This window comes from Lissotriton helveticus, chromosome 9 (genome assembly GCF_964261635.1).
Source record: "Lissotriton helveticus chromosome 9, aLisHel1.1, whole genome shotgun sequence".
In the NCBI taxonomy this organism is placed as follows: domain Eukaryota; kingdom Metazoa; phylum Chordata; class Amphibia; order Caudata; family Salamandridae; genus Lissotriton; species Lissotriton helveticus.
In genome coordinates, this window is record NC_136070.1 from 55,060,698 (window position 1) to 55,088,573 (window position 27,876).

General features: G+C 45.2%; 1 protein-coding gene across 3 annotated transcripts in view; it reads left to right on the forward strand.

Annotated features, from left to right (window-relative positions):
* The window catches only part of SPRED1 (sprouty related EVH1 domain containing 1), a 583,922-nt gene that overhangs the window by 518,734 nt on the left and 37,312 nt on the right, over positions 1–27,876 (forward strand). For 2 of the 3 annotated variants that reach the window (XM_078659440.1, XM_078659439.1), the window contains one exon: positions 23,979–24,104. In XM_078659440.1, the coding sequence (XP_078515566.1) occupies positions 23,979–24,104 (126 nt within the window). The remainder of the gene's footprint in view (positions 1–23,978; positions 24,105–27,876) is intronic. The other variant, XM_078659441.1, reaches the window with a different exon arrangement.

Here is a 27,876-nt window from a genome sequence, read left to right on the forward strand (position 1 = left end):
AATAGAAGCATCTATGGCTGTCCTTGGCAATATACCAATAGCTGAGATTTGTAGAGCAGCTACATGGTCAACCCCACAATCTTTCAGTAAACGTTACAGTGTGGATATATTAGCATGCCAACAAGGACAGGCAGTGCTACATATTTTTTTCCAAACAACTGCAGCACCTACAGGTTAGCCACTGCTCTCTGGAGGGCATTGCTTTCTAATCTTGGCAAAGCATGTGTATCTACAGCCACATATGCCATCAAATGGATTATGTTACCCTGTAAGCATCTGTTTGTGGCTTATAGTGCTGTAGATTCATATGCGCTTGCCCTCCTCCCTGGACACCTGAGGCCGTTGCGGTACCTACTTACTGTGTCATATGCATGGTCATTTCTTTATTAGCTCTTACACTCCATTCTCACCCAACTACGGGAAAACATCCCAACAAGGGAGTCGATGCTCAGGTGCAACATCACAAGAGGAGAGGAGTCACTTTACCTTATGACTCAAGAGACTTCTTTGAAGAAAAATAACTTGCACACATCCGGACCCAATACTAGATTGCAAGAGTATGCAAAGCATGTGAATCTACAGCATTACATGCCATGAACAGATGCTTACAGGGTAAGAAACATAATCCTTACCCAATCCTGTGTTATCTACATTAAGGAGTCCAGAGTGGCACAGTTATTCTCTAGAGTTCGCCATTACACAAGAGTCCTATTCTGCCTTTTCTGATTGCTTTACTTGTTTTTTGACCTGCCGGACCCATCAGGAGTATCCCTTGTGGGCTGGAGCCCTTGGAAGCCGGTTTTGAAAGCTAAAGGCTGCTCCTGGTACATCTGTCACTTTACCCAGCTCACGGAGGTTAACTGCAGAAGACAGGGGAGCCTTCAAGAGAGAGTAAGAGAGGAAGCGAAGTTGGAGAGAAAGCAATCTGAGAGTGAGAAGAGAGAGAATGGATGAATGGAAAGGAAGAGATTGCACAAAGAAACAAGGAAGTGGGCTAGTTTGAGCATCTTTGCCAGGGTTTCGTTTGGTTCCCCGACACTGGCCCTGAATGTCACTCCTCTCTACATGAAAGAATTTCCTGAGGCTGATCTATCCTGTATAGCTACCTAAGATCAGCCAGCATCAGGATGCCCATGAGGGATGGAAAAGGGGAATAAAAACTGACGAGTAAGACCATGTCTTGGAATAATAAAGGCTAGTAATCAGATCATTATTCCCCCATCCCTTGGATCGTCTCAGCCACGAGGCTGTGGCAATGCCAGAGCTTCAACCTCTTTTGAAAAAGGCCAGAGGCAACCTATTCCTATTGTCAGACTCATGATGTCTAGTATAAAGAGAAAGCAGGAGATTCAGAGTAACACAGAATCCAAAGAAGGAGGAGCATCATCTGACTCCCACAATGGATAACACATAATAAATATGAGTAAATAGCCTTGTGGCTGCTCAACATTTATCAGTTACTGGAACACTGCTAGCAAGCTTCTGAATGAGAAGCCACAATATCTCTTGCAAACCTCTGTTGAACCGGCATTGAAGCAGATCCTGGCATGAGAATTGGTATCTGCGATAGTAGAATTTCTCCATCTGCTCAGGGTAGCTGAGGAAGGCATGTACACAAACAAAAAACAATTGACTGCTAGGCCTTCCTGCAAAGAGATAGTTCGTCTAACACCAATGAAGTGCAGGGGCACCACCTCAGGAGAGGAAGAACCTTGAAAGAATTTCAGAAGCACAATCTCAAAATTCACATAGTAGGAGGGGATAGTGGACAAGAATTGGGGCACGTGTCCTTAGAGCCAGTCATGAACCACCTTTAAATAGGAAGGATAAGCCAGGAATGCTTCTGGGACCTGACTTAGGTTTCTGCCATGAGGTACAAAGCCTTGAAGCTGCTGGAACTCATTGGAATATTCCACAAAGATTTACCTAGTTCCTCAAAAGTTCAGCTGGTGCAAGTCAGTGTGAACCAGAGTTACTATGAGGGAGAAACATCCTGCAACAATCAAACTGGAGCTTGCAAAGTTTGTACACGAATGAAAGATTCCAGATTAAGATGATGTGCCCTGACACGTTGACGAAGGGGCTCAATGCTGAGGAGTCGGTACTTAGCATAAGGCTATGCCCTGAGTTGGTCTAACTGTTGCTCCCGGAAAGCTTGAATTGTGCTGCAATGATCTCGCAGGCTAACAATCAACGCACCCAGAGGGAAGCCGTGAATGGAGTGAAAGAACCTGGATAAAATGACACTGCAAAGGAAAGGACTCATCCTAGAATCATCACTAGTGCCTCATATACGCTGTCACAGTCACTGTTCAATTGCCTGAAACTGCTTTTCTCAAGCACTTGTCGCATTACTATGGTGATGTCAGTAAAAAAAACGTAGTCTGAAGTCCCAAGTTCTCAATCAACAAAATATATGTCCCGTCTGGGTGAGGGACCTCTCTGGCAAGACATAGGGTTCCAAGGGCTAATAAGACTCCCACAGAAGATCCCTATGAAGATACAGCCTGCAGACTGACATGGGGGAAACCCCATCCTAGAGATACAGCAGGAGTGGCATGTGGCCCAGACTCCTGATTTTGTTCAACACTCGATTGATCAAAGAAAATGGATTGAAAGCTGACCCAGTGCTTAATTTAAGGCAGTGGTTGCCGGTGCTCTGCACCAGCATTAATTGATTGCCGGTGCTTGGAACAGGCACTTAATTGTCATCACCACACTTATAAAACTATGCCTCATGGTGGCTTCTCATCTAATATAGAGATGAGCAGAACAACGGTTGTTTATGAATACAATATACCAGGGCTTTAAGTGGACCGGGTCTCATCGGTGCTGAGCACCCCCAGTTTTTTAAATGTGGCCTCGAAACGGGTCTCCATCGGTCTCGGTTTTGTGCCCTGGCACAGGTGGTCCGTTTTTGTCCGGGCTGCAGTGAGAGCATGCACATCAAGTGTGCTTGCCACTTCTCACTAGTGGAGAAGTTACGGCATAACATCATGCCAGGGGAGCTTTGTAGGGGAAGGGGAATGCTGTAAAGAGTCATTTTCTCTCTGGATTTCTCTTCTCTTTTTGAAACTCAGGAGCAACAACATTGTAGCGGTATCATTAGGGCTTTAACTGGAAGTTTTTTCAATGTTCTATACAAGCATAGTTGCTGCTTATTTATCTTATGAAACTAACAACCATTGACAAAGACAATAGTCCTAACTTGTTGTAGGTATGATGTTACTTGTTGTATCCTATATCTGGATGCAATGACAGAAACAGCAAAATACAAGTCGGGCGGCACACTATGCTGAGCACTCGTTTTTAGCATACATGTTTTTGACAACCCTTTGAGAGGTCCCCCAGTTTTTTCATCCCACTTAAAGACCTGCAATATACATTAAAAGAAATTACTAATACCTGCCTCACCAGCCAGTCCTTTAGTGTAGGGACCTGGAATAATCTGAGCTGTCGCAATTGCAGACGAAAGAGATGGTTAGTAGTTGTTTTGGTAGGTCATTGGAGGCGAGTACGGTGCAATGGGTGGTGGCCTCCTGGTCAGCGTCAGGGCCCCCCGGCACTTATTATTTTACAAATGAAGCACTGGGCTGATCTGAGGATACGGTCAAGTGAAAGAGCCCACTTTTCATGCTGAGATATATTGCTATCAATATACATAGAATTGCCTTCGTGTCCTCCCCTTTCAACCACCAGCTTTCTTCGATCAGCTGCTTCCAGCCACTGGTTGGCGTGATCTTCATTTCACGACGTGGAGCAGGCATGTCTCGATTCTGTCCGCTGCGGCTGGCTCATTGGGTCTCGCTCTAAAGTGCTACTGCTGCATGGCTTACCACTTTACAACCAAACCCATTTACTTTGCCAGTGCTTGGTTTTTTCATGTGATGGGTGCCTGACCCGATGGCCTTTTGTATTAAAGAGTCCTTACCCATTGTGCCCGGCGTGCTCCAGAGCAGCGTGCAAGGGTCGCGGTTGAAGGGAAGGCAGCTCTCGGGTTTCCGGCCCCGGGTGGGTGGCGGGAGGAAGCCGAGCCGGGAAGAGGGGGCGTCGACGAGGCTCTCCTCCGGCGGCATGGAGGCTGTATTGTCCGGAGGGCGCTTTGCCGCTTTTGTGCTGAAGTGGTAAAACCCGTGCTATGCAAGCAGCGTTTGGAGCTTTTTGCTGCAGGCGGCCAGGAGGGGAATAGTACTCGGCTTCTCGGTAAAGGTACCATTTAATGAGCTTCCAATTTTATGTCTATGAAAGAAATACAGGCCCTGCTCTTCGGCGTACAGAATGGGTTTCATGGTATCATGTGACATGCCCTCTGTATAAATGCGGTCTAATTCACCAAAGGCTTGCACGCTGCTCTAGTTTTTTTTCTTGTTTCATGAAATTAAAGTGAGTAAAGCTTTTTTTCCACTTTGTGTTTTTAATCATGGATGTGTCCAGTTCGTGTAATATAGGTTCTGCTGCCAGACAGGCAACTCTAAGGCAACAACATAAAAGGTTTGCTGATTATTGACTTTTGTAGGGAGGAAGTACAACTGTGAAGGATGATATCAGCACGATGAGTTCAGAGTGGAGACTCTTGTTATAGTAAGTAAGCAGTGGCGGCTGCTCCAATGTACCTGCGCCCGCCACCGTGGTGCTCCTCTCCTGACACTAGTCACGCTGCATAGGCTTCCAGGGGCCCATCATGGTGCTGCTCTCATACATGATAGGCCTCAGTGGGCTGAGTGACCCTACCTCAGGTCCATGCCTGGGCCTATTCTCCAACTCGGCTCTTGCAACACAGCTGGGTTGCAGAAACATGAGTGAGCATGTCTGTTTGGCCGGCCTAAGATGACAGGCCAAACTGATATGCGCACCTACAAGTGCCCAACACTCCTCCCTAAAGCGTGACTCTCGTCAGGATGGCCCTGCACCCGTCCTAAACCCGGCTAGCAGTAACGAAAATATGTGCCCGATGACCCTTCACCACCCCCATCCCTCACAGAAGGAAACCCTCGTACAGCGCTACTCTGAGGCACTGTGACGGACCTGGGGCCCTATGGGACGTATTCTGACCTACGTTTGATTGTAATGTTTGTTCCCCAGTTTACAACTGTAATGGGGTGGGTAACACGGGGGAAGGAAGAGAGTCTGAAGGCTGAAACAGTGCTTTTAACGAAGGCTTTATTTTAAGGTAGGCTTTCTTTCTCCTGTTAGAGAGTCTTATACGGGCGAATTCATCTGTCTCCGTCCTGACGCCTTTCGGGAAAAGATGGAGGTCCAGGGTGGCTCTGCGACGTGCAGGGGTTGCTGCCGCCAGAACGTCGGGATCGCCGTCGACCTCCAGCCGGAGTCCGGGAGAACGCCACCGGAAAATGAACAAGAAGAAAAGAAGGGTTTCAGGGGGAGTGTTTTACTCACACTCGTCGAGGGAGCGGGAGTGAGGGATTCTGTGCCACAGTGTAATGTACAAGGCGAGGTGACGGAGTGCCAGTGAGGAAGGGCTGCAGGGAAACGTAAGGCGGAATATAGTGAGCAGGTCATCCGCTCCAACCCGCCCAGCCCGCAACCTTGCCCCGTACCTTTGTCAGCCACGCCCCTCCCGCGGGAGCGTGGCAGGGCGATTCGCGGAACCGTTGGCCTCCTGGCTTGACGTCTTCCGTAGAACTGGTTTCTCTCCGACCCGTCTTCAGCGTCTTCTCCTCACCACAGTCGACCTCCGAGGAAGTATTCTCCGGCGTCTTCCGGGTTCCGTCTCCTTTTGTCGTGACGAGCTGTACCCTGGGCGGAGTCACTGCTACGTAGCTGTCAGCGTTAAAGGTACAGTGTACTGGATCTGTCTCTCCACCCCATGGGTACGCAAAGTCCGGGCTTGCCCACTCCTCTTCGGGCAATGAAGTGTTTTGCTGGAGGGGACGAGAAAAGGGCAATTAAGGCACAGCTGACCACCAGTCTTGCGTAACTGTTCCCTTTTCCCCGTCAACCTCACTGGGGCGACCCGCCCCGTCACAACAACATTTCTTCTTGCCGGGGGCACCCCTGTGCGAGGTGTCGTGCACCTGCATCTTCTTACATTGCAATGTGGCATCTGTATATTATTCCTTGCGGAGTCATTGCTATGCCATGCTAATTTTGACTGGTGGAAGACACTTTTTGAGAACATGTTGTATATTGTTTGTAAAAACCTTGATTTAACAGATTTCAAGCCAAAAAAAAGTCGAAAAGGAGTGAACATCCTTCGTAGCACGTCTCCTGCTTCAACATCAAGTTCTGTAGCACCCTGTCCATAAGTTCAGACAAGGCGACCTCTCGCAAAACCGCAGCCTCGGCCAAAGGATTCCAGTGGCCTTGTAGGGATTCTGTACACGTCATGAACGAAAGGCGACCCACCTTTAGTAACAGTAGAGAGTCAACAATACCTTCTCAGTCGCTGCCCGGAGAGCCGCAGCAGGCCCCTTGGATGAAACCCCTGCAATCCAGAGGTCTGCACCTCCCTTTATTCTCCCAAATCTCCAGCTTGGTGTCCCTGATGATAATGTTCTCAATGTTTCTCCTTTGAAACCTGCAGCCTCCTCTTGGGTCTTTCCTGTCTCTTTTTGACCCTGCTCCAGAGTACTGGTCCGAGTCGCCTGATGCCACTGTTTTTTCATCCGATTTTATTCTTTCATCGACACCAATATGTGCGACCATGGTGCTCTGCAGGGACTTCATCGGCTGCAAGCACATCTTCTTCTCACCAGTTAAGGCTCTTTGCTGCATACGCTATTCCTTATCCGATTATCACTGACATGAGCTAGGAACTCATCCATGGCCTTCTCCCCAGCCATAGTTATGCACTGAAGGGAATGGGGTCTATCAGGCACTATAGCAATTTCAACCCTGGACCACTTCTGTGTCCTGCTCCTTGTTTGACATCGTTAAGTGTACCAGTCAACAGCAGGGAACTTCAGCGGCTCACCACGCTTCCTACTGTCAAATTCCTCCCCGATAACCAAGGGAAAGACCGTTGTGCTATATCCTTAGTTGGGACATGTATAGAATCTGGCATCACCCGTGCCACTTCTGCAGAAGGGCTCAATGAGATTGGCTCAGTTACACAGAACTCTAAGGACACAAACCCACTATGGCATCATAGTGTTGGGTGCCACTTTTATTCGTCTTCCCAGGACACATCTCTGTAAAAGAACAGCCCAACCAGTAGAGGGCCACTTCCCCATTAGTTTCATCACCCCTGGTGACCGTCTGGGCCATCATGGCACTCAAAAATGTGGGGTTATCATGCCTATTATGAAGACGCCCTAAGTATGTGATAATTTACACAGTAACCAGTGGCCGCCCCTTTTCCTTTGCCATTTTTTGCTCACCTCTGTTTTATTGCCGGACTTGAGAAATGGGGTTAAAAAGTGCATTTATTTTTGTAATCAGATAGAAGATTGACTATTTGCTTGTTGTTTCGGAAGTTTAGATTGACAAATAAACATTTCATTCTTTTATAATACAATTTCAAGTTTTAGGCCACAACACACAACTCAGATGGTCTATTAGGATCCATGCTGATTGAGCTACAAGCTATTACCTCATTAGACTTTGAAATGGCTACAACAGGAGGCAGCGCACAAACACCACTGGGGGCTGTATCGTTTGCCAACAAGGAATTGTCAATCTGTAGCATGTCTGCAGTACGTACATCCTTTCAAAAGTGTATTGGAAACATATTTAACATCTAGCTTATTTCCATCTGTATATTGGATTCTATCGAAGAATTTGTATATCTTCTTTCCATATGGAGTGAGATATCCTGGGAAGAGCCTGGTTTGTATTTTATAATTTAATTTAATGACAAGAACAGCTCACTTGGACCAGATCCCGATGTAGAAATGTATCAGTGTTAAATAAACCCATTTACAAATTTGAAAGGGTTTTGCTGCTTTCCTCTAGCAACTTTTCCAGTCTTCTGTTTCCCAGAGCTGTGGAGTGTGGTCTTTAGTGGTGTACAAAGTGGCAGGCTTTTCCCAAAGCTTTCGTCAACTTCTATGCAAAGCTTTTCAAATTGATAAAATGTTTAGCTTGGAACTTGTGAATGTTGTGGTACTTTGTCATAAAAGGTAACTTGCAGAGGAAAGAATTGCATACATTTGCTGTTGTGCATAGAAAACATTTTCACGCGTTTTCTAGTTTGACTGGGTTTGATTAGTAGGAAAATTAGCTCACAGTGCAGTGAAAATCAGTGTGCAGTGCGGAAACACTTTGCACTGCTAATGGCAAACTTAATCTGGGAAACTTCACAAAGTTTGTGCTTAGCAAACTTCAATTAACGTACAAAACATCCCTATGTGACATACTAGTGACTGTCTTTGTTGGTTGAAGAGAGTAGGATATTCACTTGGATAAGGATTTCCATAGTGCCTACAGGGACTGATTCTGATTTCACGAGGCACAAAAAACCTTATAGAGCTTCATCCTCCCCAATAAAAAAAACTTTGAACATCTCTACCCACCGGGTGGCTGTGTTCCCTGCAAGGGCACGCTAAAGAGTACTGGCAGGTGGGGCCACATGGGGATACAGTCGGCTGTTTGGCACGTGGACCATAGCTGATGGGGCAATGGGCACCTTGGCCTTGACTGCGAAACTGCTGGGCTCCCTTTGGGGACTGGATAAGTAGTCAGTTAGGGATGCCTCGACCAAAGCTGCAAAAGACACGGTGGTACTGTGTGGGTGGCGAGGTGGGGTGGAAAGGCACAGAGAGCAGTCAATAGCCCTGCTCTAAGCAGAATCAGTTTTGTCCCCGAACAAGGGAGTCCCATCAAAAGGCATGTCCATCAAGGAGGACAAGACATCGCCTAAGAATTCAGACGATCGCAGCCACTCGTAGCACCAATTGGCAAACCTGGTGGCCTGCCCGATGGAGTCAGTGGAGTCTAGCCTACAGTGAATCCTGAATTTGGCAGCATCACAACCATCTTGAATTGCCTGAGAGAGTGCATGGTGAGAATGCAAAAAACCGAGACCCAATACAGAAAGGCGCTAAAAACTTGAATCTTCGGAGCAACAGACGAACTTTGCCTCTCTCTTATTTAAGACCATTAGAGCTTCATCTCACCTCAGTATCAGTGCCAGGATGCTCCCTTCGGAGTGACAGTCAGTGCTCTAGAAATACCGACTTTCATTTCTTTTCATTTCAGGGTGAATGCTTTGGGCACACCAGGGAGGACTTGTGCCACCGACTACCTGAGGGCTTGAGTAGCATCCCAACAAACAGCTGGCATTAGCAGATTGGAGGGCCAAGCTGGAAGATGGAAATACACATCTGCTGAATGTTTCGGCTCACTTAGATTACCTATCAGGGAGTGTGGCAAATGTGTTAGGATTAGAGCGGCTGGTGGAAGCCTGCATAACAAGGCTTTCTAGCGAGGGGTGCTGCGAAAGAAAAGCCGGGTCGTCAGGAGCACGACTATTGCGCCTTGCAATTTGTCTATTGCCAGGGCTGAGGGCGGCAGAGGAAGGTTTGGCCCAAGCCCCCAATAAGGTATCCATCTTAAGTCTTGTAGAAAGGAAGAAGGGTTAAGATGTTTGGGGAGCTGGAGGTCAAGGACAATGGTATTGAAGTGAAATCTGTCCTACAAGTGAGGAATCTGCAGGTAGAAGTATCCATCAAAAGAAACATTTTCTTATATACGGTAACAATCTTTCTAGTGGATATTCGTATCTTTCTGCAGATTCCTCACCAACCCACCCGCCTTCCAGCATGATGGATAGGTCATAGGGAAAGTTATTAAGATCCCCTTTTACAATGTTTTGGTAATGCACTTCTTCATCGATATTACTCTTCCTCCCGCCTCGTATGCTTGGAAAAAAATGGAGGGACACTGACGTCATTGCGCTTCATGGTTCATAGATGTCGCCTGAGGTTACTTCTGGCACCGACCGTGTTCAGCACCCTCTACTGGCGATGTCTTTGCTTTGAAGTTTCCAGATCCCGTGTGACGGCTGGGGTTTGTTCTACAGGTGAGGAATCTGCAGGTAGATAGAGTAACCACTAGAAACATCATTACCACAGATGGGTTTCTGTTTCTAGCGGTAATGTGAATGAAAGCCTTATTATAATGGCGTATCTGTTATATTGGGATGTTATCACCATATATTGTTAAATAAAGCACTCAACAGACCCTCAGAAACGAACTGTGAATATGGGCTAGAAGCGAGTCATAAAGAGTGACGGGAGACCATCACAGGCACTACCACTGGTGTCCAGGCCTTGCTTATTTTAGTAGCAAGTGGAAAGAAACGTTTGTGTTTTTTTTCTCCAAGATATGACTCAGAAGTTAAACTTTGCTGTTAAAGACAATTTTAGCCGTAGTGCTTCGTCGACATTCAGGTATTTTGCTGCAAGAAAGCAGCTGGGAAATTATGCCATTTTCTGATGGGTCCCCAGTGATATTTGAGTTTACTTAAACCTTGGAAATATATGAAATTAGGGGCAAAGTAATGGCTTTTTTATTCTCATAAGCATCAACATTGGCCCAAGATTGGTATATTTCTTCTAGTCCATTGCTTTTTAAGCTTTAGAGTCGGTCAGGTAGAGTACCTTTGCATGAATTATTCAGATCGTTCTGTTGGACTCACGAGGAAGACAGGACCGAGAAGGGGTTCACATAATAGACGTATACAAGACATGGTGTTGGAATGGTCCAAGTACTGGAAGATTTTTTAAAGGTAAATAATAGGACAGAAAAGATGAGTTGACGTGGGGTATATGCAAAGTCTTATTGAAATGTAGAGTTTTGCTTTCTGACATTTGAATTGGTGAGAATTTAACAAGGATTTGTTACAGACGAATGAGAAAATTAATAGAATAAAACATGAGCTTTTGATTACTCTCGAGAATCAGAGAAGTAAAGGCTCTTATGCAATCTTCCAGTGGCTGAATGAATGTGTTCTTTATTCAGTCGTTAAGCTAATTACGTTTTTCCACTCAATGTTTCCATGAACAGGAAGAGAATGCTGGCCAACTAATATAGCTTGATAGACATGAAAAGTGGATTATAGATCCCACACTGTCCGGGTCAAGTTAAACAGTAAAACTGTTCATTAGGGTACTGAGGTCAACGCTGGCACATGAACCGTGGGGGCAACTGCCTACAGGGGTCATTCGGTGTAGAGAAAAAAGTACTATTCTCTTTGCCCAGTTCTACATCTCTAACAAACATCACAATAGGCCTTTTAGAATGTTTGTTTCTTTGAAGCTGTCATCTGAGCTCTGTTGTGGTATCATTCTTTAGATGACCCCTTAAATTTAGAACACACATAATGATTCGGATAGATTTAAACGTTTTTTTCATGGATCTCTTTTACACTATTGATGCAACACAAACATTTATTCCAAATTAGAGACCAATTCAGTCAGTATGCTTTTAGACACCATTCCTCGTAACAATCAGACAGGATTTGTTCTTGGAAGACGTGGCAGTCTTGACATGAAAGGACATGAGGCTTCTCTTACCCATAATGACTTGATGTGCCAAACAAGCGTTTGCTGAAGCTTGACCGGGAGTTCTTTGTGAAAGAGTTGAAGTCTGAACGATAGAAATAATAGATCTCTTAAGGCAAAGTCTATGCTAGTCCTCCGAGTGATTTCCTCTCCAGTAACCAGGCTCTGATTTTAACAAATGCAGCATGGTCATGAAGGAACCTTCTTGCAGTTGAGGTCTGGCCAGGTTGTTATGGCTGGGAGTGTCACTTGAGGAACTGCTCAGGTCAACAAACTGAGTTGGTGGTTAAAAGCTTCAAAGCCATGATGAGCAGGATCAGTTCCCCACTGATGGACACTGAAGAAAGCCTGAGAGAAAATTTGACATGTGGCACTTCAGAACGCTGGTAAGTCGGGGCCTTTACTTTCAATTGCTTAGTCCCTTCTCAAGTGGCTTAGTCTTTTCTGCTAGTACTTCCCATCTCCACCCATCCCACACATTTCCTTGAGTATGGATGATCTTGTGTTTCAAGTGAGCTGCTGGCAGGATGGTTTGGAGGTGGCCTCTGCGCAGGATCAAGTTCCTTCGGCCCCGTCCCACCTACTCCAGCTTCCGCCTCTAGTGGCGGCAAGGCCGGCCCTAAATCGGATTGACCAGGACAGCACCGTGGGCGGAAAGAAAATGTGGTGTTTGTTGTGTGGGTGGGGGTCGTTGCTGTGTGGTGGCAGGAGATGGGAAGAGGGCAGGTGGTTGATGCAATGCTAACAATTACGCTGAGGTACATTAAGGGCTGATTATAAAGTCTTTAACTGGACCAGATTGAGACCAAGTGGGATGGACGATCTGCTGTTTGCATGACATTGTCTGGCAGCCAACACCCTGCTGCGCCCCTCGGAATACTGGCGGCTTGGTCCTGGGCAAAACAACAGTTGATGGACAGAATGCAGAACAATGTCATACATTCACCCCAGTACAGTGATCTGGGCCTAAATCCATCGTTTTTTGCACTCCACACCACCCCATTTCAGACATGGCCATATGCAAATCAGCCTTGACCCTGTGCCTCATGGGAACAGTCCAGCCCTAACTGCCAAGCCATGTCTTTCCTGGACCGGAATCAAGCATCCTAGGACCGGTTTCTGGCTATCACCCGTCTTCAGCCAGGATAGCTTGACTCCAGTGGTGTGGAGAGCATGGGACTCACGTCTGAGCATACCCAGCTCGCCCATGCCCCAGGTCAGCCCTAAGGGGCTGCAGTGATGCATGGATGCCACTCAGAAACACCACAGACCTGAGGGATGCCTATTAAGATGAGCGAGAGACTGGGGAAGAGGGGCTTTGGAGTCCGGCACCGACCAGCCGCTTGCACCTGCCTTCACATTCCAAGGTGGGCCAGGCCCAGATGGAGAGTAATCCCATCCCTCTGAACAACGCTTGCCAATTTACTGGTCAGTGGAAGCAAAGTAATGATCCTCCTCAAAACCAGGGCACATTCCTCCTCAGTACTCTGAAGGGGCTGCAAGGGGAAGCGGAAAGTGTCTAATGGACAGGCCTAGTGCATGAGTCACCTGGGTGATTTACTTGTCTTGTCTCTGATGGCACGTCTGTATCCCGCTTCAGGCCATACCTAACATCACCAGCCATTTAAATATCCCAGATGCTCTGTCTGCTGAAAGGGGCTCCCTCCTCTCCACGGAATCGATATTCTCCAGTATTGGGGTGTCTTTCATAGATTCACATGCCTGAATCATTCCCCGTCATCGGAGTGGGAGTCCCACGGTACATAAAAAAGCAATAATTTGCATATAAGAAACCAAAACTCTTGGCAATAACCAACCAGTAAGTAAAGTAGTCCTAAGCTACAGTGTAAAAAACTTCCACACTTATGACTATCCTAGTCATTTTGTATAGACCAAACTGCAGCCAATCAGGCGTCTGCAATCACCAGAATGTTCTCCCCAGAGGCTCAGGCTCCCAGATTTTCTACCGCACGTCGTGTGAAGGGAGCCCCCTGAGCTCTGCTCAGTACTTCTCAACCTGACTGGTTTTTACCTATTTTTGGAATGTCTTCTTCAAAATCTCTCTTCAGACCATGTGAGTCTTGTGGGAAGCTTATGCTTTTTAAAGAAGATCCCCACAAAAATGCATTTATTGCCTGTATCCAGACCATGAGGTAAAGGATTGTAAGATCTGCAGAACCTTTCCTCAGAAGACTCTCAGAGACAGGGAAGATTGGCTTCTACTATGGTTACAAAAGATCAAGGACCAGGATAATCCTCTATCTGAGGTAGGAAGTTTGACTTCGGGTCTTCTATTTCCTCCAGAAAGAGGAAGATTGAGGAAGAAGTATCTTCTCCTGGGGCTAAGGTGTTGAGAAAAGCTAAGGATTCAAGCTTGCCTTCCTCCTCTACCACAAAAAAGGCTTCTCCACCTTCAAAATCTGGACTTAATACGCCCCCGAGAAAGTCTGCTAAGTCTTTACCATCTACAAGACTGTCACAGAAAAGTTTGCCTCAGAAAAAGACCTCGCCGACGACTGCATCGTCGACAATACCGTCTATGACGTTTCCTCTACGTCGACGGTTACTTTCTCATCGCCAAGACCTAAAATGGTAATGCCGTCCGCTTCCTCACCGTCGACGATGGTCTTAGTTTCAGTGAGACCCATCTCGTCGACGAAGATATTGCCATCAAGCGCCGACGCTCCTTCGTCGTCGAAGACTAAAAGGATGTCGTCGAAGAGCGCATCGTCTACGAAGCTTAGCCCGTCGACGAGTGACGGCTACATCGTTGACAAAAATTCCACCGTCGTCGACGACTACATCATCGTCGAAGAAGATTGCCTCGTCGTCAAAATCATCGTTGACATTATTAGCCCCGTCGACGAAGATAGTGTTTCATCGTCTGCCACAGTTCATACAACATCCCTGTCGACGATACCGTCGACGGTTTGTCCGTCGACACCTCTCCTTTCTTCATGCAGAGATTTGCAAGTTTGGTCTGCTGCTCTGTCTGCTGCCTCCTTTACCCCTCCGTCTACAGGGGTTTCCTTATTGTAAAGAAGAGGCTCTTTTCAAACGGCTCTATCACCGTTGAAATTACCTGAGCAGCTTCTAGATTCAGAAGAAGAGGAGGATGGACAATCTGGCGAGGATGACCGATTTCGGGCGGCCAGAAGTCCTTCAGAACTGCTGATAAAGTTTAAGGAGGATGATCAGGATGAAGAACAACTTCCTGAGTCTATAGATCCAACCGCTCCTGCGGTGCCAACAGCACAGATGCCATTGGATCTCCTTAACAATCTACAATATATGTTGAACGACTATTACCGCCGGTTCCCTCCATCTGAATCTGTGGAGTCGCTTCCTGCAACACCAGTGCTTCAAACACCAGCTTCAACCTTAAGAATCCCAAGACAATCTTCTACAACACCAGCACCTGACGTACGTTCCACAATTCCACCTTCTCCGGCACAATCTCACCATACGCAGGGAGATGTAACCACTGATTATCACAGAGAGGAAGGAGAGGTGGATGATAAATCTGTATTGTCGGAGTGGGACGATTACCAGACGCAAACCCCATCACCTACTGCTCCTCATACTGCGGACTCTCCGCCTGTGGACATTGGGGGATTCCATCTCGTAATGGAAAGAGCAACAAAAAGGTTTCAGATTGCTATGGAAATTAAACAGGACAATTGCTTTTTGTATGACTTTAAAGATCAGTCACAAAGACAAGAAAAACAATCCCAATTATAGATTTCATTTGGAAGGAGGGCCTAAAAATCATCTCGACTCCAAATTTGTTACCCGCAGTCTTACCTTGTGTAGACAAAAAGTATAAAGCGCCTCTCACATCACCTGCATGCCTTATAGGACAAGCTAAGACAGAGTCGGTTGTCACTCAAGCAGCCCAGAGACGAGCCAGAAACCCGTCCTCACAAGTGACCGCTCCACCTGATAGAGATGGCAGACGTCTGGACTCTATTGGTAAAAAGGTGTTGACGATAGCTGCAACTACAATACGTCCGGCAAACTCCCTAGCAATACTAGGGAGATATGATAGACAGATGTGGTCGGATAATTCACCATATCTTGAAAAGCTTCCGGAACCAGAAAGATCAGAAGCTAAGAGGGTACTACATGAAGGACCTGCGTAGATGATTGATGCAGCCGTAGATGTTGCGTCTACAGGCTTCCGACAATTGGTAGGTGCAGCAGACTGAGAAGGCAGGGGTGGCTGAAGTCAACATCCTTTCGCCAGGAGGTCCAGGCAAAAATAATAGATATGCCTTAAAATGGAGAATTTCTATTTGGCTAGCACATTGATGAAGCCTTGCAGGCCATAAAGAAAGATACTGAAACCGCAAGGTCGCTGGGAAACCTGCAGTTTCGCAAATCGTCCTTTCGAGGTGCCAAAGGACGTGGGTCCTATTCTAATAGAAGGGGTTACTCCCAACAACGCTTGTACCAATCTTCACAGGGTACCCAGCGATACCAGCCGTACAAGTAACAAACATACGGACAGCGAGGCAACAACTTTTCGCAAGGAAGAAGAAAGTCCTCTTATAGGGGACGGGATTCTACCGAAAGGCAATGAGACCTGCCACCACCTCTGCCCATACCAAGGTCAAAAGTTGGAGGAAATATATCCCATTACATCTCAAATTGGTCCAAAATTACTACGGACAAATGGGTCCTGGATGAAGTGGCCAGAGGATACGCCTTAGAATGTGTCAAAACCCCTCCAAATTCACCGCCAAGAGGTCCACCACCGACTCACCTCAAGGAGCTGTTCTCCCAAATAAATATAATGATTCGGAAAGGTGCGATCGAAAAAGTTCCTCAATTGCTGAAGGGAAGAGGTTTCTATTCGAGGTTCTTCCTCATATGAAAAAAGTCAGTGGAATGGCACCCTATCCTCAACCTGCGTGCCCTCAACAAATACCTCAAAAAACTGTCCTTCCGGATGTTAACACTTCAAGAAATCCTCCAGCTTCTTTTTCCAGGAGCGATCACATGGCCACCCTCGACCTTCAGGATGCTTACTTTCACGTACCCATCCTCCCCAGGCACAGGAAATTCTTAAGGTTCAGAGTGGCTGGCAGGGATTTTCAATTCAAGGTTCTCTCATTTGGGCTTCGTTCAGCACCCCGAGTGTTCACAAAGATATTAGCTCCAGTGGCGGCACATCTTCGCTTGGAAGGCATTCAAATGTTCCCATACTTAGACGATTGCCTTATCAAGGCCAATTCTTTGGGAGCAGCAAGAGTACATGTTCAAAGATGCCTGTCGCTGTTCCAATCTCTGGGACTCTCAATCAATTTCAAGAAATCTCATCTTGTTCCATCACAGAGGGTATTGTTTCTGGGAGCCACGTTAGACACTCGGCTCACTCAATACTTTGTCTCAAAAGAAAGACAACTCAAGATTTGCAACATGGCCCTCAGCTTGCGGAAAAAAGAGTATGTTTCAGTACGACTGTTCAAGTCATTCCTAGGGATGCAATCATCCTGCATCCCTCTCATACCCAACTGCCGTTTTCTCATGAGACCATTCTAAGAGGAACTCAACCTCCAATGGGTTCAGGTCTCGGGGTCGTTCGACGACAGGATCACCATAACTTACCACATGAGAGAAGCTTTTCTTTGGTGGGTTCAAAAGAAAAACCTACAAGTAGGACGTTCATTCCTGGCGGAAGTTTCAAGGTATACCATCACCACGGATGCTTCCCTGGAAGGATGGGGGGCACACCTACAGGGAATGACTGTCAATGGAAATTGGAATACACATAATTTGATTAACTGGTCTCAGATATATGCATACGCCTTTCCGCCAATTCCTTTGGTTCCCAGGGTCATTCGGAAAATTAAACCGCCACCATGTCGCCTCATCCTCATTGCACCCAGGTGGCCTCGTCAGTATTGGTTCACCTAGCTTCTACTTCTCTCGGAGTGCAGTCCCATACAACTTCAACCAATACCGAATCTTCTGACAATGCAGAGGGGTCAAATTTGTCATCCGGACCCAGCGTCATTGAAATTAGCAGCTTGGCTCCTCAACACGTTGAATTCGCCCATCTAGATATCCCAGAGGATTGTTAAGAAGTTTTAGCCAATGCTACTGCTACTATTAAGACATACAAACTTAAATGGAAAAGGTTTTGTGCCTGGTGTCTCACAGCCAATTTACATCCGCTCCATGCTAAACCAGAGCAGATCTTACCGTTTTTTCTTCAGTTGGCTAAATCTGGCTTGTCTCATGCCACATTGAAGGTGTTTTTGGCGGCCATTTCCAGGTTCCATCAAGATGGCTCTAATTCTCTGTATTCCACAAGAATAATTCAACAATTCTTCAACGGTCTATTCTGAATGTTCCCCGCTGTCCGGCGTCCACCACCTTCCTGGTACTTGAATGTGATGCTCTCTCAACTCATGCTCCACCCCTTTGAACCAATTCATAAGGTGGATCTCAAATTCCTTTCCTGGAAGGTTTCTCTTCTTCTAGCACTGACATCGGCACGTAGAGTCAGTGACATTCAAGCATTTACCAACAAGTGTCCGTTTTTATAATTCACTTCAAATTCAGTGGTGCTTCGTACCAATCCAAGCTACATGCCTAAAGTTCCATCTGACTTTCATCTTAACAAGCCAGTAATTCTAAAAACATTCTTTCCTAATCCGCAAACGGTAGCGGCAAAAGCCTTGCATTCCCTTGACATAAGAAGATGTCTCAAATTCTATCTTCAACGAACTGCCACCTTGCGTAAGACAGACCAGTTGTTTGTAGCATATGGAAGGATACGTCGAGGATACGCTGTATCTAAACAGACTATAGCCCGCTGGGTGTCCTCAGCAATTAGTCTATGTCATCAGCAAGCAGGAAGGCCATTGCAATCATTGCCAAGGGCGCATTCTACGAGAGCGGTCTCCTCCTCGACAGCCCTTTTTGCTGGAGTACCTCTCCATCACATCTACAGAGCGGCAACTTGGTCCAGCAAGCATACCTTCACCAAGCACTATTGCTTAGATGCTGCCAGCGATGCAGATACTTCAGTGGGACGAGCAGTGCTTCGCAATCTTTTTAAATAAGGTGAGCCTCTGTTCTCCCTCCTCCTCTATGCTCTTTTAGACGCTTATTTTACATGTGATTCTTGTTTACAAAGCATGTGTATGCACTCTGATATAAGAAGCGTCTATGAGCAGGATGGTGTGTCCTGCTATCTACTCTGATTCAGGCATGTGAATCTATGAAAGACACCCCAATACTGGAGAAGAACAATAGCTACTTACCTGTAATCTGTGGTTCTACAGTATTGGTGTCTTTCATAGATTCACATGCACCCGCCCACCTCCCCTCAGAGGCTCCTCAGGCGATAGCGTTGGTTTCACTCCTGTGCGAGAAAATCTGAGAGCCTGAGCCTCTGGGGAGAACATTCTGGTGGTTGCTGACGCCTGATTGGCTGAAGTTTGGTCTATACAAAATGACTAGGATATTGTTATTACTTTTCCTTTTGGACCAGTTGATACAGTCCAAGGCCCATGGGAAGTGAGTGCCCGGGCCTCCCAGCTTCCCAGACTCGCGTCCTCTAAGATGGTCCCTGGACTCCTAGACAAGCATTGAGTGAGTGATGGCTGCAGCGGAAGGGGACAGCCAGCGCGCTGAGCCTCTGCGGCCCTGGCCTAAGCCTGACCAGAGCCTCTGCCTCGCACTTCTTCCCTGTACCCCGGAAGCACTGTCCTTGGTGGGGTGCGCAGCGAAGGAGGGCTGATATGCACGACTTGTGCGCATTTCAGCCTCCACCCGCCCCCATACTTCGCTCCCACTCTTAGCTGTCACATACCTGCCAACTTGAAGAACAATCTCACAGTGTGAGGGGCCTCGAAGGGGCGGGGCGTTGTGCCGAGAAGTTCACACGAGGCACTTTTGAACTGTGGGATTCCGTTGCCATTACGGCAAATTGGATCAGCACAGCTCCTGCGTCTGGCCCGGGCGAGCTCGGTACCCGGGCCCGCGGGAGGGGTTCTGCGCGTACTTAACCCGAAGGTGTCAGTGTACATGAACTACATATTAGGAGAGTAAGAGAGCAGGGTAGCAGAAGAGAGAGGAAGGTAGAGAGCAGGACAATTAGGAAGAAGAGAGGTGGACGGGTTCTTGGAGGAGAGGAGAGAGATTCAAATGTTCAGGGAACTACTGGTAAGGGAGGAATACAGGAGAGACAGACAACTAGAGGTGGGTAAAGAGCGATGCCAAATTAGAGGGAGGGGCATGGAAGTATTGTATGGTGTATGTGAACGGCCGTGTTAGCTTATCGGACATGGGGCCTACAGATGTGTGCAGGGGTTAAAAGGCCTTTATTGTATGTCACGCATTTCTTTGGTTTGTCACTGTGGGCACCGAACTAGTGCGTTAAATGTCCAGCAACCCCCAGCTACTATCAGCTAGATTCATCATTGTTAAATCGGCTCGCAAAGGGCCAGATTCTGAGAATCTGGCCCTTTGCGAGTGCAATTTTTGCATTTGGGATTCATCATCCCAAATGCAAAAATCGCTAATTGCGAAATCGCATAATTGCGAGGAATTGCATTTAAGGAATCTCTATTTGAGATTCCTTAAATGCAATTCATTAACCATTTTTTATTTGCGAATTCGCTATTTCTGGCCGCTATTTACCACGAAGTCTGACTTCGTGGTAAATAGCGAAAACTTAGAAAAATGCTCTTTAGTGCATTTTTCTAAGTGGTATGTTACACACAGACATGTCCTTTGGACATGTGTGTGCGCAACATCTGGCTACATTTCCATTTCAGGGGTGCTACAGGGTGTCCTTTGGACACCCCTTGCACCCTTGAAATCGCATCCTTATTTGAGATTAGCAAATTGCTAATCGCAAATAAGGAATGACTCCCCATTCATTCCTATGGGCCCAAAGGCCCATAGGAATGAATGTAGCCAGATGTTGCGCACAGACATGTCCTTTGGACATGTGTGTGCGCAACATCTGGCTACATTTCCATTTCAGGGGTGCTACAGGGTGTCCTTTGGACACCCCTTGCACCCTTGAAATCGCATCCTTATTTGAGATTATCAAATTGCTAATCGCAAATAAGGAATGACTCCCCATTCATTCCTATGGGCCCAAAGGCCCATAGGAATGAATGTAGCCAGATGTTGCGCACAGACATGTCCTTTGGACATGTGTGTGCGCAACATCTGGCTACATTTCCATTTCAGGGGTGCTACAGGGTGTCCTTTGGACACCCCTTGCACCCTTGAAATCGCATCCTTATTTGAGATTAGCAAATTGCTAATCGCAAATAAGGAATGACTCCCCATTCATTCCTATGGGCCTTTGGGCCCATAGGAATGAATGGGGAAAAGGCCCATAGGAATGAATGGGGAGTCATTCCTTATTTGCGATTAGCAATTTGCTAATCGCAAATAAAGAAGCTGTAGAAATCGCAATTAAAATTACGATTTCTACATGAATCCCGTTTTGCAAGTCCTTAATAGCGATTCCTTAATAATCGCTATTAAGGACTCGCAAAACGGGACAATGCTGAATCTAGCTGTTATAGTGCATTTTTGCCCTGGTGCAGAAACCTTTGTGCTTTGAACTTGCTCTATTGCCTAGTTCTGCGTCAGTTTCTCACGTTTTCTTACTGAACGTGTTCTAATTTCAGCCCGACCCCGCACAACGTGATAAAGCGCCTCGTCTTCCTTGGTGCTAGATCTGCGCTATACACAAATACCGAGACAAATGATTATATTAAATAGGTCTGAAAGTACGTGTGGTAGATTCATGCTGCTCTTTCTTTCCCCCATGGTTATGTGTTTTTAAAGGGTTTAACACAAGCACCTACAAGCTGTTTCTTCGTACGAAGAGGTAACCTACATATCTTTATTACTCGTTGTCTCCCTTTGTCCCAATGACGGTGAACCCTGGACATTCAATACGATTTCTGTCGAAGCTCGCAAGGTGTAGTTTTGATTTGTTGATTTGCGCCACCTACAGTTGGTCTTTGGTAAACACGTTGTTCAGAGCCGCTAGTACCCGTAAACACCCTCGTCACTCCATCCAATCTTCCCTTGACTGAGGCAGCCTGTGAAACTTGATTTACACCGACCTTTGGCGTTTTTTCTATTTAATTCTCCCTATAGTCCTGGGAAGCTGAAATACTCGCAGATTTGTAGAACAACTCACTATGGTAATTCTTTAGACATACGTAAATGCGCAGGGTTTACATACATGCAATGTAACTGTTTATCAGAAGGACGTTTGCACTTGCTTGTGGAGAATGTTTTGCAGTATGCAATGTGAACTTCTTTCTCTGTATGTTAGAATACAGGACGAAAAAAAAGCAATTTCAAACCCATGTATACTCTCACCCTTTAAAAAAAAAAATACATGAATATGCAGAGAGCAGTGCACCCTCTGGTCCTTCACAGTTTTTCTTATTTCGTTTAAAAACGACAATTATATGATAAATACAGGGAAGAACAAATTAAATGAATTGGTAGAAAAGTCTTGTCCTGTGATTTTTTAAATATCGCACTAACATTTAATTTAAAAAAACCTCATATCAAACCCCTATGACAACTATTTTTTAATAAAAGATGGCACGTCTATGAACTATTTTAGAAAACTCTTGTTAAACTCTGAGCATTTGTTTAAATAACATAACTCGTATTTTTAAAGGGCAACTTTCACCCTGGAGTATATTTTGAGGTTGACGCTAAAATGCAGGTGTTCATTGTTACCCAGCGTATTTATTTTATCAACCTCGGAAGAATGAAAGGCTGAGTGGGATTTGAACCTGTGTCCATGAGGTCAAACACACATTCCTACAGTGGATACATTAGTCTCCTGAGCCATGGATCCAGCATACATGTCACACTTTACTATTCTAACGTCTTAAGTGTGCGTAATTTCCAGTTTTCTTCATGTTTGTGTTGTTTCCAGTACTCTTTACTGATGTTTTTTCTTCAATTGCTTAAAAATAGATAAAGTGAGGGTGCTAGGGCTGAAGGAGGAAAGAACAGTGATTGTGACCATTTCAGGGGAGAACCCCAAGACTAGAGACACTTTATAACACTTGAAAGGAAGGGATACGGGTGAGGTGAAGTTAAGGACACCCTTCCAAATGTGTAATTAGTGTCCATTCACTTTGGCTACAATTCCAAATTTCCTCTGGGCCATCAGATTCCTTTAAACCTCGTTCCTCCGCGTTGTTTTTTAAACTCCATAGATAGACACGCTCCATGAAAAGACCAGAGTGTGGTATGGTTCCCAGTTTTCTTATGCTGCAGGCATGCCGCTTGCAGTGTTGGTTATGGTTTACCTCGACCGCCCACCTGTAGCCAGATAATTATGTGAGAAAGAATCACCAGGAGAGGGGCTTTGGCTCCGCCCACATGTTGGGAGCCAGGATTACATGTTTTGATTGGGCAGAAATTGTGTGCATCCTCAAAAAGTGCTGCGCCTCCACACAGCTGTGATCATTTTATGTATCCAGCTGGCTGAAGTTGAACTTTCAGGGCCACACACATGACTGTGTAATGCTATGAAAGTGTCTTAGATAACAGGATCATTTATGGTGGTTTTCTCTGCAGCAGCACAGATGGGAGGATGGCAGTCATTACTCTACATGGGTTTTTAGGTCTGGCAGTGGAGCTTCTTACCTACACCATTATTATTCTACAGTTCTCTGCTTCCACACAGATACACATCCATTCCCATGCTGTCAACTTGGAATGCTTCGCATTACGATACAGCTTTCTATAAAAAAACAGAACTGTTGGCATTGCCAATCCTTGTTTTAGAGTCATGACAACATGTGTGTTGCATAAATACACATGTGCACTGTTACGTCCTGGGGCTACGTTGTGAGTTCCCTGGATGAGGGCACACTGGAGGGCTGGAATCTTAATTCCAAGCGATATCGCTGCTTCTATACCTGAGGGCAACGATTTGGACTCCTTGGAATGGGGAATAACACATGGACGTGGGAATACTGGATCCAGTTCTGCGTGTTGTGTCCCGTCTTGTAGAAATAATGCTCCCAAATCTGCACACATTTATCAGCTGCTTGGAGGGGATGGTTAATGTCGGCCATTGTGCTGGAAGGTAGGGGGCAATGGGAGAACAGTACTGTTTTACTTCAGCTCTGGGCAGCCTTTTCTTTTCCCTTTCCCTTCCACATGCTGCTGAAAATGAGGTGCCGCTGCTGTCCTTGCAGATGTACCCACAAGTCCGGTGCCTCTGGGGCCAGAATGATCACTTTGGGTGCTAGTGCACTCCATGCTTTCAGGCCCAGAGTCACCAGGAAGCTCGTATTTGCCCAGAGTGTTTTTCCTCTAAGACGCTGCTTCAGGCACTTCACACTGGAGCCTGTACTAGCAGGTTCCCCACCGCTGTAGTCCTATAGTCTTGCTGCTGGTCAGAGCGCTGCACATTAATTGTAATTTCTTGTTTACGTTAACAGTAAAAAAGTTCAACTTTTGTTTTAATGTTCTCCATTTTTTTTCCAGGTTTCTGTGTCTACGGTGGCTACGAAAATCGAATCACTTGAAGGAACGCAGGGGAGAACATTCCAAATTCTGAGTCCTCTTACTGAAAAAGTACGTCCTCCCAGTGTTTCAAGATTCAACTTTGAGGTAACTTGACAGTGCTGTTGTTGCATGTTAGCCAGTTTTCAGTTCACACGTTCGATTAACAGACATTGTCTGTAGGAATGGACTCAAAAGTATTGATGTGCACAGTTGGCAAATTTCATTCCGCCAACATGTCATTTTTTTTCTAAATACCACGGTAATTAAGCAAAGTTGATGAATCAAAATAAAACAACTGAAAATTCATGTAACTAGTATTTTTTGCAGGAGGAGAAAAAAACCTGTCAAACCTGCCTTCAGGAGCAAAAATTCTTCAGTTATTTGGTAAAAAAAGCTTCTGCCAAACACATTTTTATGTTTAAATCTTTTAATTTGTCCAAGAGATGACGGTGCAAAAACTTCCACAGTACACCAAATCAAAGAAAACATCAACAGTCTAACAGTATAATTCGAAGTAGGAAACTCCTTTTTATTATAGCCACTTCCCATTGTGATAATACACCACACAATGTGCCTTGAGCTTGGCAAATCAAACTCAGCCTGGCACAAGGGAGCTTAATAGTGGGAACAGAAAGAGCAGAGACAGATTCAAGAAATATAATTAGCAAAACACATAATCTAATTGATTGAAAAGTTTTGGCCTCTCTTTCGCGGATGGCCCACCGCCCGGGAAAGCGGAGGTGATAACATCCACTGTCCTGGAAGACTACTGCCTACCGTATTCAGAAATCTCACCAGTGTGGTAGAGATGTCTAAGCCACCACAGCACTTCCTGCCTTTCTGTTTTCCACTTTTTTACAAACTTGTCTAAAGTTGCTATGGAATCGGATTGGTCCTTTTCCCTTCTAACCATATCACTTCTTTTTCAGTTGTGAAACATTATTTTTGTCTTCAATGATGTTGACTACATGCACCCTAGAAAGAAAAATATGTTCTTTTTTCCTTTACTGGACGATTGGCAACTGAAATCCTCGATTTCTTAAGAGGTTCAGCAGCACTTCCAGTTAACTAAATCAATTATACAGCGCTTGGGTGTAAGAGCTATTCAGAGTTCGACGGTCCATTAGATCTCTTCTGTGCTGATGTCCATGACATCGTGCAGCTTCCTAGTTCGGCATGCAGAAATACAGATGAGAACATTGCAAAAGTATAAATCGTCTTAAGTGATGAAGCTTATCCAGTCGGTACTGAAAACATGTTATGACATTTGGGGCAGTTGTTCTTAAGCTTTCATAATTTCTTTCCACACAAAAGGTATCCAAGTCGAATCTGCATCCTTTCCCCCCACTTTTTAGATTATACAGGTACATGGGGTTTGTGGATTGAATGTTGCAATATTTTAAGGATGGGAAAATGTGATGTGCAAGAAAGTATGTGTTTTTTCTCCTCTAAAAATGGCATCAGTGTGCTAGGATTAGCATTATCTAGATTAGATTATGGGAATGCTTTATATGCCGGGGCGAGAGTACAGATTTTATCTAGGCTACAACGCCTGCAAAATGCAGCTGCAAGGTTGGTAATTGTTATTCCCAAATATGAGCCAATTGCACATAAATTAAAAATCTTACACTGGCTTCCAGTTGCAAAAAGAGTGCAATTTAAATCACTGTGTTTGGCATAAAAGGCTGTTCAGGGATCAGGCTCAAAGTTCTTGAGAACCAAACTGAAATTGTATGAACCCTCCAGATTGCTCAGATCGAGCCAATTGAAACTAATTGGAGTCCCGAAAATCAGACGGGCCAATTGGGGTGGAAGGAGCTTTTTGTACATACAGCACGGGCTTGGAACCTGCTGCCACTCATTATAAAAAATAGCCCATCTCTAGGCTCTTTTAGAAAAGCAGTGAAAACTTGTCTCTCTACTGCGGCCTGTTAGGTGGCCCGTCCGAGAGGCCTGCTGTCTGTCATAAGCGCCAAGACGCCTTCGGGCATTCGCGCGCTTTATAAGTTGATAAATCAATCAAATCAATCAGGATTCACTCTCTTCCCAGCTTTCAGGATCACACATAGTTGTAAAAAACAACATTCTTTACCAGTGGTAATCAATATTTCCTATGATTATAGTTTGTTCCTACTCACAGTTTGTGGTGGATACAGTTATGAAACTAATGGGTAAACCCAGAGAGCTCTTTCTGAAAAGTAGACAGAATTCAGCATTGCAACATTTGTATAGATCACTTACGGATTTCTCCCAAAAACCAATCATTGAAGAAAAAAAAAAAAGAAATACAATTAAGTAGAAAAAAATGGGAAAAAGTGACAAAGTTTTGATCTGTAAGTTGTTGCCCCAGTGTCCGATTAACAAAAATAACATACTATTACATCCGTTAGACTCTTCCGGTCGCAGCAATTTCAGTAACATACTATTACATCCATTAGAGTCTTCCTGTCGCAGCAATTTAGTGTTTGTTTATTGTTCAAAGACGCACAATACCTAGAACCAAGCTGCAGTGTATAATTATTTTTCATTGTCTAACGACCAGATAACAGTTTACAAGTTAAATCTATTGAGTGGAAAATCGTATGAAAGTAAACTGCATTTTTAAAATGTGCCAACGAATCGGAGAAGGTTATTTGTACGACTCTGAATTTGGGGTCATTCGTAGTATCAAGTGTTTCAGAGGGCGGTTTCAAAAATGTATTCTTTCACACTGACTTGAGTTTGAAAGACAAAAATGTATAAAATTCAATAACTAATACCATATGTGCTACTATTCTGTGTTCCCATACTTCTTCCGATCACAACTGTACCCCGACACCTGTATAACTGAAGGTAGTCCAGGGTGGACTAGCTTACGTGGATTTCATCATTTTTCTACCTAGTATGAACTGTAAACAATGGTTAGAATTTCAGACTTTTCTGAAGTGTCTGACCCAGAATGTTCTAAATTCTACAGCAGTCCACATAACTCCTACCACCCAGCATTCACATTAAAAATGGTACCCCAGTTAAACCGCTGGGCCAAACACCTGGGCCATGAACAGCAGCTGGTAATGTAGTGTGGAGGTCTTGAATGTTTAGTCATCCACTCTAAATAGGCTAAAGGGTATGTTTTGCCAGTCTTAGGCACCTAGGTGGATAAACTAACACCCATGAAAGCTATGGTCCATTTGTTCCCTTGATGGTACCGATAGTAGAAGTATGGGAAAGGTATTTCTATTCATCAGAATACACCTTGACAAACTTTAATGATGGATTCCTTCCTCCTGGAGTGAAGAGCACACACATAGATTCAAGGCACACGTTCAGAAAAGGAAACGTTTTATATTAGTGAACTAAAGCGGAGAGCAGTTAATTTGGCTCTCAAATCTTTCCTTCCATATGCCAAGCCGAATTCTGTTCTGATTCAGACAGACAAGATGATGATAGTGCATTATACGTAGAAGCAGGGAAGAACTCGTTCCAGAATTCTCCTTATCGAAGCTCAGACTGTCTAGAACTGGCCCGGACTCTTAACTTTACAGCAGTCCATCTCCTGAGAGTTCAAAACTTGGAAGCAGGCTGCCTCCACTAGATATTTCAAGTAAATCACAAGTGGGTGTTAAATTGTGAAGTGCAGCACAATGTCATTTGTGAATGAGGAGCACTGCAGATTAATATTTTCCCAAATGCAAAAAAAAAAAAAAAAGCCCAAAGCATTCCTCAAGGTTTTACCAACCTAGGTACATTGGGAATGCTGTTTAGATAAATTGGTAAAAAAAGCTTCTTTACGCATTTCTTCTGATGCAACAGATTCTAACCATCTTATCAAATTGATAAGAGTCAAGGCTCAGATAGATCTGAGAGCTCTGGTCAAGCCAAGGTAATGGTGGTACAC